The sequence below is a fragment of the Vulpes vulpes genome, chromosome 16, assembly GCF_048418805.1.
Source record: "Vulpes vulpes isolate BD-2025 chromosome 16, VulVul3, whole genome shotgun sequence".
NCBI lineage: Eukaryota > Metazoa > Chordata > Mammalia > Carnivora > Canidae > Vulpes > Vulpes vulpes.
In genome coordinates, this window is record NC_132795.1 from 72,602,348 (window position 1) to 72,615,186 (window position 12,839).

At 46.6% G+C, this 12,839-nt stretch overlaps 1 protein-coding gene across 28 annotated transcripts in view; it reads right to left on the reverse strand.

Annotated features, from left to right (window-relative positions):
• INPP4A (inositol polyphosphate-4-phosphatase type I A) overlaps window positions 1–12,839 on the reverse strand; it is a 135,091-nt gene that overhangs the window by 53,910 nt on the left and 68,342 nt on the right. For 18 of the 28 annotated variants that reach the window (XM_072741131.1, XM_072741125.1, XM_072741113.1 and 15 more), the window contains 3 exons: window positions 5,316–5,386; window positions 4,190–4,398; window positions 3,544–3,588 (listed from right to left, as the gene is read on the reverse strand). In XM_072741131.1, the coding sequence (XP_072597232.1) occupies window positions 3,544–3,588; window positions 4,190–4,295 (151 nt within the window). In that variant the 5' untranslated portion in view covers window positions 4,296–4,398; window positions 5,316–5,386. Of the gene's footprint in view, window positions 1–3,543; window positions 3,589–4,189; window positions 4,399–5,146; window positions 5,387–12,839 lie in introns of all 28 variants that reach the window. The other 10 variants (XM_072741126.1, XM_072741114.1, XM_072741129.1 and 7 more) reach the window with 1 other exon arrangement.

Below are 12,839 nucleotides of genomic sequence, written 5' to 3' on the forward strand. Positions count from 1 at the left end.
TTAAAATGAGCGCTTCTTAATTTTAAACTTAACATAAAATATTTGACCATTCAATCCTCTTTTTTTCCCCCCATTGTGGTAAAAATAACTTAAGATGAAACTCACCCTTACCTTTTTAAGCTGTTTTTCCCCCGTGTGCCTCAATCAAATGGCTATTGTACCATCCTTGATTTGCAAGAATCAGAAATATCCTGATTTCTATCACAGGAGTGAAGATTTTTACCTTGGTTACATCAACTCTCATCCTGTCTCTATACTCGATCAGTTTAGCTCAAGGTTTTTTTTGTTAAATCCATATTCTGCATTAGTAAAGTTAAGTGAATATTATTATGAGCTAAGTGGGATTTCCTTCGATTTTCTCTTGTGCTGGGCCCTGTTTTCTGGCTCCCATGTCTTCCTTGTTCTCAATTTACTCCCTCGTTTGGGTGGAACACATCCTCCACTCACTTACAGAGAAAGGATGTGGGAGAAGTTTGAGAGTCTGCAAAGCTGAAGTAAGTTTCTTTCTCCCCTCATATTTGACTGTCTGGCTGAGTAGAGAATTCCAGATTGGAAATATTTTACCACTCACAGTAAAGGTGCTCCCTTTCCATCGTCAAGTTCCCAGTGTCCCTGAGAATCTCCTCTGCTCTAGTCTGACCCCAGTCCTTGGATATGACCTGTTTTGTTTCTTTCCCCTTCTGAAAGTTTAAGGATCTTCATTTTATTCCCAGTGCTCTGAAATCTCACCAGGATGTGCCTTGTTCTGGGGCTTTTTCAATTATTATGCTGGGCCCTGGTAGGCATTTGTCACCCAGAAACACTGCAGTTCTAACAGACTTCTTATTTCTTGGTAATTCCCCTCCCTTCTACCCTTTTCTGTTTTTTTCCTGTAAATGTCGGGCTTCCTGGATTTGCTAATTTTCCATTTCAAGTTCTCTCCCATTTTCTATTTTGCTTCAAAATTTTTACTTTTGGGGATAATTCCTAAAATATATTCCAACGTTTATTGACTTTTTAAGGTATTTTTAAAAAATCATATTTTAAGTTTCTAAGATTGCCCTTGTTTTTCTTTTCTTTCTTTCTTTTTTTTTTTTTAACAGCATCCTGTTCTTATTTTATGGATATGCCATCTTTTCTTGAGGCTATAAATTTTTTTTTTGACATTTTCTTCTACTTTCTTTAATGTCTGCATTTCTTCCAAGTTCTGTTTTTTTCCTACTTCTTCTTTCATGTGTGGGCCTTCTACAAAAGCCTTCAATCTTTAACCATTCTCACATTTTGTTTTAAATCAACTTTGAGGGATATGTAAAAAAACATGCCCATTTAAAGTGTGGAGCTCAATGACTTTTGATTAATGTATACATCGATATAGCCACCACAGTCGAGAGAGAGAGAACATTTCCATTGCCCAAAGGGTCCCCTGTGCTCCTTCCAGTTGGTCTTCACCAGTACTCCTAGACAACCACTGATAGGTCTTTTTTCACTGTGGATTAGTCTTCCTGAGTTCCACATAAACAATCATAAATATACAACCTTTTGAATGGGCTTCTTTCACTCTGCATGATGCTTCTGAGATTCATCATGTATGTATCAGTACCTTTTCTTTTTCCTTGCTGAGTGGTATTCCACTGTATGCATGTACCATAGTGAATTCTCCTGGTGCTGGATATGTGGGTTGTTTCCAGTGTTGGCTATTATGAATAAAGATGCAACTAGTATGCATGTAACCAATCTTTATATATGCACAAAAGAATGTCCATTCATTTTTAAGAATGAGGTATCAGAAGGCTGAGTATGAGGGGGGCTGGATGGGTTCCACAACAGTCCCTGAGTGGCTGGCCAGCCTACTTTTTGGTTGGGGTCCATAAAGCCATCATTTGTGTCTTTGGGGGGAGTGGAAGTGGATGGTTTACTTTCTCCAGAGTGAGAGCCTCCTTCCTGAAGAATAAGCCTGGCAAAATTAGGGGAAGAGGAAGAAGGCTGGGGAGGGCCTGGTTGGGGCTGCTATTCAGTAGACTTCTGGCCCTTCATCACACTCTCCTCTGAGCTGATGGACCTCAGCCCAGAGCCTCTCTGCCTCCCAAGTTTCTTACAAGAGTAACCACCAGTCCCTGCAGGACTGACAGTGTGGTGGAAACTTGAACCCCAAACTCTTCCTTACACAAACTTTCCAATAAGTCCCTGCTTTTGTCTCTAAACTCCACAGTATCTTTGGGATAAATCCAGCACCCTCACAGCCATGAAGGTGTGACCACACTCCTCTCCATCTGCTCCCTCCTCCTCATGGGTTACATTTTGGGGGTTCCAAAAATGTCTCACTGCACAGTGTGTGTGTTTCTGTTTCTTATTCTTCCTGACATGTGAGATGACTTAAGACAAGGGGGTGGGAATAAGTTCACTTTTCACTTGTGAAACTGGAGGCTCTTGGGCTAGTATTACAACTTGTGAAAAACAATAAAGCTCGAGGTTGGAAGTGGGCAGCTGCGGGAATCCCAGCAGGATTAAACGCTGCTTCTCCCAACCTCCTGTCCCTAGTTCAAAATGCAGGACTCCCTGCCAGTGCAGAACCAGCCATCAAGTCACAGTTGGGAAACCCTCTGAATTTGTTTAGGGGCATTCGGTTGGAAATGGGGATGCTTTCAAAGTGTAATATTAATTTGAGAATAATGCCCCATTTGTAAATATTTATCATTTGTCAAAGTTGTTTGTCTGATTTTGCTTTAAGCACCATGATCTTTTTTGTCTCTCAAATGGTAACATCCCTTACAGCACATGAGGAAACTGGTCCAGTAAGGTCAAGCGACAGACTCAAGGCTGTGTGGTTGGTTTGTAATAGTCTGGACTAGAATCCAGGTCATCTGACTTTTGAGGAGATGCTTCTTTTAAGTCATACCACCTCCCGGCCACCACTGCCAGCCCATAGGCCAATGCTCACCACTGCCCAGGGGACAAGGGAAGGGGAAGAGGAACACAGGATAACATCAGGCTCAGGCAAAGAACCATCTGCAACTGGTGGGCCAGGTGGTTGGACCTTCTGGGTAAGCCACAGTAATGCCATGCTTCCCTGATTCCAGAGCCAGCACATTCTACTACAGTTTTTTAGGACAAGTTTAGGGCATTCAGGGCAGTATTTAGGATATTCTGATGCTGTCCAAGTGAGAAAGCACTAGGTGTCATCACCTTCATTCACAAAGCAGGGAATAAGGGCTAGGCAACTAAACTCAACTGCACAGGGCCTTATGGCTGGGTCTGACAACCCTGGCCCTGAACCAGTTCTCACACCTCTCCAACCCTGCCCTAGGAGGAGGGGGGCTGTCCTTGTGGGCACTTATCTCCTGCCCCCTGACCACTGCCAGCCTGGAGGAAACGCATGCTGAAGAGACCCAAGGCCTGAGGCTTCCAGGTTCCCTCCCATGCACAAGACATTGACACCCGCCTCGTGGCTTCATCTTAGAAACAATTCAATAGCAGTGACTTTTCTGATACAAATTCATGCCAAGATCCTGCTTTTGTTTTTAAGCAACATACATTTTTAAACAAAAAATTAAAAAAGATACTTACCTAAGCTGAATTCTAAAATGGGCTCATCTGGATCTTGTATATTTCCTGAATAAAGAAGAAATGACAGGAAAAAAAGTCACCCTTAATAAACTTTTCCTGGCATTTAGATTTTATTCAAAAGACTCAACATTCTACTCCCCACCACCCCCACTTCAGAAACTGGTATATGAGATCATTCATTTTCTAAACATTTTGCTTCTGAGATTCCTAAGAAGTCTCAGACTCCTAGACCAAACCCCCCTCCCTACTCAGCTCTGCATATTCACAACAAGAAGGGCTTTGATCATGGCCTGGGCACTTGCCAGACAGGCACTTGCCAGATGGGCACTGTGGACATTCCCATATCGCCTACTGGCAAATGAGCTGTGGGGGTGCCCACCCAAGCTGGAAAACTGCCGGTGGGCAAACTGCAATGGAAGCAGTTTCCAGGAAGAGAGCTGACCTCCTCCCTCCCCATTCCCTGATTCAACCAGAAGAATGCTACACCAGGGTGCCCTCCAGCCTGGGGCAGTCACTGGGGGCTTATTGTGACTATCCTCAGGGTACCCCAGGAGGCAGGTGTGGCCTTCCCAGCTCCTCTTATGGTGTGGGACCCATGTGTTGTGACCTTGTACCAGAAACCCAGTGCAGGTCCTATGAGGCTCACCTGCCAGAGAGAGGCCCAGCATGTCGGCTGCCACATCAATGGTGGAAGCCCGCTGCATCGCACGGGCCCTGGCGCCATGGCGAGGGCTGTGCTCTCTTGCTGTCATGATGTCATTGGTGATGTTGTGCTTCCTGTTCCTGGGTCAGACCACGCCTGATTCCCCGGGAAGCGCTGTCACCAAGCCCTAGTCCCCTAAGGTGGCAGTAGTCCTAAGAAAGAGGCACAAATACTGGTGTGAAACACGGATGGTGACTGAGAGACCGTGTTCTCATGGAGACAGTATGGGTCTAACATGGGCAAGTGAGGAGTGGAGAGTCCGATGATCTAGGCCCCGTCTAGTGACCTCTTCCTCTATGCTCTTCAACACTAACACTCAAATACCACCAGTACATATGCTCATGGGATTATGTAAGAAAATCATGATCTCTTCAACAAAGACATACTACATGAAATGATGGTTTAGATATAATCATAAAAGATGGCTTTTGAAATTTTCTTGTTTTATTAGCCTTTTCTGTTGACAAGTCTCTTAGAATCTTTAAAATTAAATCAATTCATCTCTGCCAGAAGGATATGATATACACAAAGAGGTCTGCAGCCCACTGGCTGTAACGGCACAGTAGAACATTAGAGAGACAAGGGCACTTTTCTCCAACCTGTTCTCTTTCTTCCCAGAGCTACAGAAACTTCACATGTGTTTTGGTCTTGGGCTTGCTTTCCTATAATACATGTGTGTGTCATTTATGACTGACTCAAGTGGACAGTGCTGTGCTATGGATACAGAAGTCTCTGGGCAAAGTGCCAACACAGGCTGAATCAGACAGATTCAGCCAGATGCTCTGGCATGGCACAGAACACACACTATGCTCTAAGAAGTGGGTTAAGCAGTAAGAAGTGAGTTTCATGTTTTTCTAGCCCTCTATGCTACAATTCCTGCTGTCTCTAGAAGGAACCAACCTTTAGAAGTGAAGATAATTAGATGGTACAATAAAGCTGATTTAAGACACTCCTTTTCAAAGGTTTCCACGTATCCAGACACTGTCTTCTCAAAGTCTGTCAACACCTGTGCCCCCAAAGGGCCTGTGTTCTTGCTCTCAAGTTAATATTCATTCACCCAGCAACTTACTGGACATGTTTGTTCTTGGACTAGTTGAGACATGTGGCATTTCTTCATAGAAGCTCGTCCAAATCCATCATCTAAAAACAGAAAGTTATAAACTTAACAAGCTGGTCAAATATGAAGTTCTTGAGAATGCATATTATAACACAACGCTTATGCTATCAGAGATGCCTAGAGATATGGGGAAGCCAAGAGCTACTATAAATTCCTTTGAGCTCCACACAACAATCTAATCTTTTGGCTCAAAAGCAAAGGTTTTTGCTGATGCCCAAAAGAATGAGAAACAGAAAATGCACATTCCCACTCCCCTCTTCCAGGAGTGATCCAAGGGAACACGTACCAGCCCTAAAGCATTCATTGTGTGGCTTGGATGTGGTTAAGGAAAAATGAGCTGAGAATCTGAGTCCCAGTCATCCTGCTCACAAATGTCAGGCCCTGGAAGAAACTGCCGGGCCCCTCTGAGGCTCTGCTTTCTGGTGTCTAAGATGAGGCTGGTTGTACTTGTCTCACAGGGCTGCAGCGAGAACCAAATGTGCAAAAACAGAAGAGGGCTCTACCCTGCCGTGGCTGCGTGGGCCTTGGGTGCCTTCCTGTGGAAAAGAACACCCAGGCTCCGACGCAGTCAAGAGAGACTGTCAGGGCAGACCTCAGGACCCAGTGTGTGACCTATCTGAAATACCTGGAGTCTGGGTACAGATGATAGGCAGAAGTGTGGTTGGCCCTCGGGCAAACTCTGTTTCTCTTGCAGGTTGAGCTCCTCCCCCTCCCACTGGAGCACCTAGGGACTGTTAGCCTGGGCACCTCAGCCGAGAGGGCAGTGGCCGCTGACAGCAAGAGGCATACAAAGTCACAATATGCAATGAAAATGGTAAAGAGAACAGGGAAAGTACTTACAGTACTAATATCTGTAATTTATAATAATGCTTGTACAAATTAACAAAAAACACCTCACTAAAAATGCAAGTGGTAAAGATATGAATTTATAAAAGAGGAATACATGTGGTAATAAACATTTTGGAAAAGTGGTCAAACTCATTCATAACAAAGGAATGCTAAAAACTCCTTATATTCATCTAAAGTAGTCTTCTAAAAGAGGTTTGTTTGCTCTTCTCATGAGTATGTGCTTTGTTGGCAGACCTAGGGGAAACTATAGGGTTCACCTATATTATTGATAACATTTTTAAGTGGAATGTGCATTTTAGAAATTTATCAAATTATTTATCACATTACATATCAAAATTTATTAACAAAAACAAAATTCTTGTCATCAGGCCAAAGATGCTTATTGTAGCATTACTTATACTGACAAACACTGGAACCAATCTAAATGCCCAGCTACAAGTAAGTGGATTCTGGACTATCTATAAGATACGCTATCACATGGCTGTTAAAATGGTCATGATAAAGTTAATAAACACATGACAATTTCTTCAACCTCATTAGTGATCAGGAAACTACTAACCACAACCATGTGATCCCTGCACATTCATTAGAATAGCTAAAAATGGAAGAAAAAAAAAAAGAAAGAAAATACCAAGTCTTGGTAAGGATGTAGAATAAAAGGGGCCCCAAGACACTGCCAGTGGAGGATGAAATGGCTCAGCCATGCTGGAAAACTAGCAGTACCTAGTCAAGCTGAACATACTCCTACACCGTGACCTAGTATACAGCTCAGAGAGGAATTGCTAACAGAAATGCATATTTATGTTCACAAAGGTATAAAGAACATTTACAGCATAACATTTGTAATAGTCAAACTCAAGCAACAATCCAAGCATCCATCTGCTGTAAACAAAACAACACAGATGGCTTTTAGAAATGATGTCAAGGGGGAAAAGCCAGTTACATGAGAGAGTATCAAGGGAATTCTATCTCTATAAAGTTCAAGCACAGGCCAAATGAGTCCGTAGTGCCAGAAGTCAAGACAGTGATATGTTTGAGGGACGAGTACTGACTGGAGAGGGCACATGGGGCAGGAGAAGGCTTGTGGGCTCTCTGGTGATGCTCTGTCTCCTGTTTGGGGCTCTGGTTTTAAGACTGAATTTACTATGTAAAATTCATTGAACTGTACATGAGTGATTTTTATACTTCAATAAAAAGCTTAATTATTTTAATGATAATTAAAGACAACAGCATGAGAAAATGTTTATGTCAGCTCTGCGTCATGTTTTTACTGAAATATTCTACTTGGTTCAGATCATAGTCATTTAAAAAGATAGCGCACAGATTGTGGCACCTGGGCCGCTCAGTCGGTTAAGCACTTGCCTCTTGATTTCAGCTCAGGTCGTGATCACAGGGTCATGAGATCAAGCCCTACATCTGGCTTACTCGCTCTAAAATAAATAAATCTTTAAAAAAAAAAAAAAAAGGTTGGACATAGAGGGAAAGATCCAGGAGGAGACCACATGGAGAAGGTGGCCATGCTGGGGGTGTGACCACAGGGAACAGGTCCCTGTCTCAACTTAAGGTCATCCTCTTGCATCACTGTAAGTTGCACCCCACACTGGCCAGAGGCAGAGGCAGCACCCTGGGCATGAATCGGCTCAAAGAAGGCACTCCTCTTTCTTGACCTTCTTCCCAGTGTGTCTGCAGCATTCCACTGCCCTGCCTGGCTGCCCTGCTCAGCCTGTAATGAAACTGTGATCACTCCCCTACACTTGGGACAGTGCAGACATGTCACCTGACAAAAGGCAACTGTACCCCAACTACCTGCCAGCCCAAGGGAGGCTCTCGAATGCCCTGACCTCCCTTACCCGCTACCTCTCCCCTTGCAGGGTCCCTTCTCCTAGGAGGGCGGAGGGTGTCACAGGCATCACAGGAGCCTGTGGATAGAAATGCTTAAAGGGGAATATTGACAGATTAATTTTACATTTCACAGAGTTCACAGACCAGAGAAGCTTTTGGGTCAAGAGGACCTCAGAAGCCACTACATGGTTATTTAGGGCATTTAATTAGGATCTGCAACTTAAGTCATCAAGACCCAGAACACAGATCTGATCTGTGCAACTGAACTCGATTTTCCTGATTAGTCTCATTAATTTAAAGTAATTCGCCAAGGATTCTTATATTCCCAAGGTCCCCAGTTTTCCTCCTGGCCCCATTTAAAGACCAGAGCTCATTAGGAGGAAAAACTGCACTTACATCAAAGAGGAGAGCGTGTGGGAGTTGTTCAAGGAACTGGAAATTTTTTTCTTGGGGGCAAGAAGAAAGAAAGAAGCAGTAACTCATGAAACTAACTGCCTCTTCTCCTCACTCTGTGAGAGACATGGGACCCTTTCTGACAAGAAGACACCAATTATCAACCTGGTAGCAAATCCAGTAATGTCCCTTCCACCTGTGAGGGGGCAGGGGGTAATGGCACAGGAAACATAAGCAAGACAGGAGGGATGTGGTGGTTCATGTAGGTCCATGGCATTCGTGACGTTGGTAGTGGCTGTCAGAAGCTTCTCAGGAAGCCGGTCTTGGAAAAGGTCTGCCATCCTCCTCCACAGAACATGGGCTCCTAGGTGCGGAAGGGGTTCTGGAGGCCCCTCTGGCTCAGTAAGTTCTTAGAGCGGCTGAACTGGAGCAGAGTGGGAAGAACTAGCCACAAAACTCCATTTTCATCTGTCTTATACAATGGGGGGGGGGGGGGTTCTTCTGAGGATAACCTTAAAGAGGAGTTGCACGGATGACATCACCAAAGTCCAGACAAGGTGACTTCCTCAAGGTCACATGGAGGTAAAGGATGAACTACCAGAATCGACCAAAAGCAAAGAGCCCAAATACAACTGGGGCACTCTGCCTCCCCAGCCCACCCTGTCACTGTCGCTGTAGACAGGGAACAGGCTCCCAGCAAACCTTCCCTGGGCCTCTCTGCTCTCCAAATACAGGCAGCAAAGGAGAGAAAGTCAGACGAAAGGCTCCAGTGAATCAGAGCATGAATCAGCAGCCCCTGAGGAGGGGGCTACTACAGGAGTCAGAAAGAGGAAGTTTTCCATCAAAACCCCCAATCCAGGAAAGCCACGATCACAGATCAATAAGGTATCACAGTGCCCACTGGCACATCACTCCTGATAATAACTTGAGAGAGACAGCTGCCACTTCCCACATGCAGCCCCCCACCTACAGCCAGCGCCCAGCAGCCAACAGCCCTGCCTCAGTCTCCCTAACAGGGCACGCCAATCTGTACCCCAAGATAATGCACTTCCTGATGTGACCACGGGGTGAGCAGCGGGGTACCTTGTGTCTTATGAATGCCAGACTTAAACTCCTTGCTTCTTCCATATCCTCCTAGGTGCCTCATTCAAGCCTGAACACAGATTGGGGGGCTTGGGATCCTCCAAGGGACCCTTCCTCCTGATTCCTGGCTGGAGGCAGGGCACTGAGTGAATGATTCCAAGGCCCAGGGTAAGGGAAGGAATCCATAGAAAGAAACTAGGTCCTCGAGTCTGGGCAGAACAGAGCCCCCACTCCCTACCCCTTCCTACACGGAGCTGAGCTTGAGTATGAAATAACCTTTGCTGTGTGAAGCCACTGAGATCTGGGAGGTGGCTGTTATAGCCACTAACATTAGTTACCTGGACTAAAGTCTGGCACATTCTAGGCACCCAATAAATGGTCATGATGAAAATAAAACTCACAGCCACTAGTTCATACTTACTTACAGTGTTTAGGAAAGAATGCTGCTTTATTCTCTACAGGAGCTATGAGAAAAGGGCTTAAAGGTGGCAGGGAGACCTCCACCCGGGGCCAGGAAATGAACAGAGCACAGAGAAGTAAAAAACCCACTTTAGCAGACAATCAATCCAGAAAGTCTTTTGTCCCCTCTAATCCCACATCAGGCTCAGGACACCTTGATATCTCTCCTGTCCCTCCCCCACCCCAATATCACCTGGCTGGACCTGGATCTCACCACCCCAGATACACACTAGGATGGAAGCTGGCACTAATGTTGAGAAAGCAAGTTCTCTGAGGTGACTGTAGAGCTGCTAGTTCAACCAGGAGAGAAAAAGAGACCCATCTCTCCCACCGGGCACCCAAGGTTAGCCTCATTTCAACAGGAGCCAGCTGGGAATTGGGGCCACCAGGGCTCCACTCAGACCTGGTCCACACCCAAGAGGCGTCTGGGACCCTTGGGGTTTCAGGGCCATGGATTCATTGAATCCCAGCAAATAAGAGAATAACAACAGCATGGACACAAACACTACAACATGGACACAAACCTCAAGTGGGCACAGGGTGGGTGGGGTACAGCTTCCCATGACAAAAAGTGAATGGGCCAGAGCCACAGTGGCTACGAAAACAGGGATGGGCAAGGCCAGTGCAGAGGAATAGGAGCAGTATCTCCAGAATGGCCAAGGGCAAGTCAGAGGCTCCTGTCTAGGCAAAGGGAGATCTGGTGTGTGAGGTTGAGTGCGTCCAGTGCCAAAACAGCTCCTGTTCTGTTCCCAGGCATCTGACCAGGTCAGTTACCAGTAAAGGAAGATTCAGTAGATGGGCTAGGACCAGGAAGGTCTGGCTTCTGAATATTCCAGAACAGCAGGCAATGGCAGCAGAAAGCTCTGGCTTATATATGGAATAAATGAATGAATGTGTGCCTCTACATGACATCCCAGAAATTTAAGGGCAATGAGTCAAGTTTTGGTGCACAGGAAATGCCAGAATGGTTGTAAACAGAGGAGTGTGCTACTGGGGTGGGGAGACACACTAAAAGCATTCTTCCTTAAATAACACAAACTTGAGCAGGCTGCTGAGAAAGCCTAGGAGGGTGCTGAACTGTGGAGAAGACCGCCAGTTGGTGTACAGCAGGTAAGGGTGACGTGTGGGATGAACCACTGTAAGCAGAGCAGAGGCACAGGTTCTGGCAGGCATGGGCAGCAGGAATTAGGCCAAGCTGGGACTTAGCAGCAAGGGTTCCTTGATCATAATTTGCCCATTTTGGGGACTTCTTCCTCCGCTGGATGCTTCACCTCTCTGTGCCCCTCCCTACCCTTAAAATGCATGAGATTAGTGGAAACAAGCAGATCTTTCATCTTTTTCTCTTTCAAACAAGCCAACTGCCTAGAAAAGATCTTAATCTTTTAAACAAAGTCAAAGATGCCTCCTTACCATAAAAAGCCAGGAATGCTGCCTGCCTCCAAGGCTCAGGTATTAACTGGGCAGGAAAGGCCCGATGCCGCAGGAACGAAGACAAGGCTAGAGGACAGGGAGGCCTGTAGTGTCCCTCTGGCCCCAAGCCCAGCAGGCCCCGGACAGCCTGCTCCACAGAGGGTTCTTAGCACCTGCCCTTGTGCGACCCAGACCCTCGGGTCAACCCTGTGGAGGCCCGGAGCTGGGTGCGGGAGGCTATGTACTGGCTCAGTTAGTATCACTCCCCTCTCTGGGGGGACTGGGTGGAAGCTACTGAGCTCCCCTCAGGCTCAGTTTCACAATCCATAAAACAGGAGTAACAACACCCACCTCACCAGGATGTAAAGAGACGAGTAACACCCCCACAGAGAGCCTGGCACAGAGACTGGCATCAGGCATGTGAGTCTCCTGGCTCTGCCTAGCCTCTAATGCGTCTAGTTCCATGCCACACTTTTAAGGGGGCCACCGATGAGCCTGGAGAAGGCCTTTCCCTCCAGCTGAGCTTACTGACATTTCTACACAACTTTCCAGCCAGAACTCTTCACCCAGGTCCGCAGCACTTTGCCCGTGCTTCAGTTTACAGAGTTTACAGTGATCGTGGTACCTAAACCAAACACCCAGGCCCAAAGGTTGCCATGGGGAAGGGATGGGTGAATGGAGCGCCATTCCAAAAGGCAGTGTGGTGGGTGTCAGACCTGGTCAGCCACAGGGAGCCTCGTCTCCTTCACAAAGCACCTTCTGTGAGCCTCAAGTTCCTCGATGGTAAAATGAGAAGCTGGCTGATATAAGGGCTCCAGGGTCGGACCCCATCCCAGCCCCCCAGGGAAGAGGAGTGGCTGCTCTGTGCCTCGGGGCTGAACACCCATTAGGATCCTGTTCTGAGGGCCAGCACCCACCACAGTCCTCCCTCTGTGGAGGCCTGCTTCCTCCTTCCCCTTCTGTGCCAGGGACCCAGGCTCTTCCACTTCTCAGTCTCTGTGCTGCACAGGGCCTTGGACCCAGGAAAGAGGTTCACTGTGCCTCTAAGTGTCCGACTGCGAGAACACCGCTAACCAATGAGTGTGCTGCAAAGCTACCCAGGGCAGCCGGTGGCAAAATGCAGGACAAAAATGCCTCAGAAAGTCAGGCCAGAGATGTGTGGCTGGAGTGTGTTGTCACCTGCAGGCACAAATCACCCCACCCCGGGCCTGCACTTGGCCACCTTTTTTCCCCAGCTTTCCACTTCCCCAAGCCCTGTTCTCCGCTGGTGACGCAGAACAAGCAGCAGTGGTAATGGGTTGGCCCAAGTTAATTAACTAGCCTGCCTCCTCCATTTAAGGAATATGGTAGCTGATATAAGACAATGCCTTAACCCAGATTCCGCATGTCTCCGCCTCCGAGGGAGGAGTCAGTCACCTTGGGTGGGTGCGCACATATTCC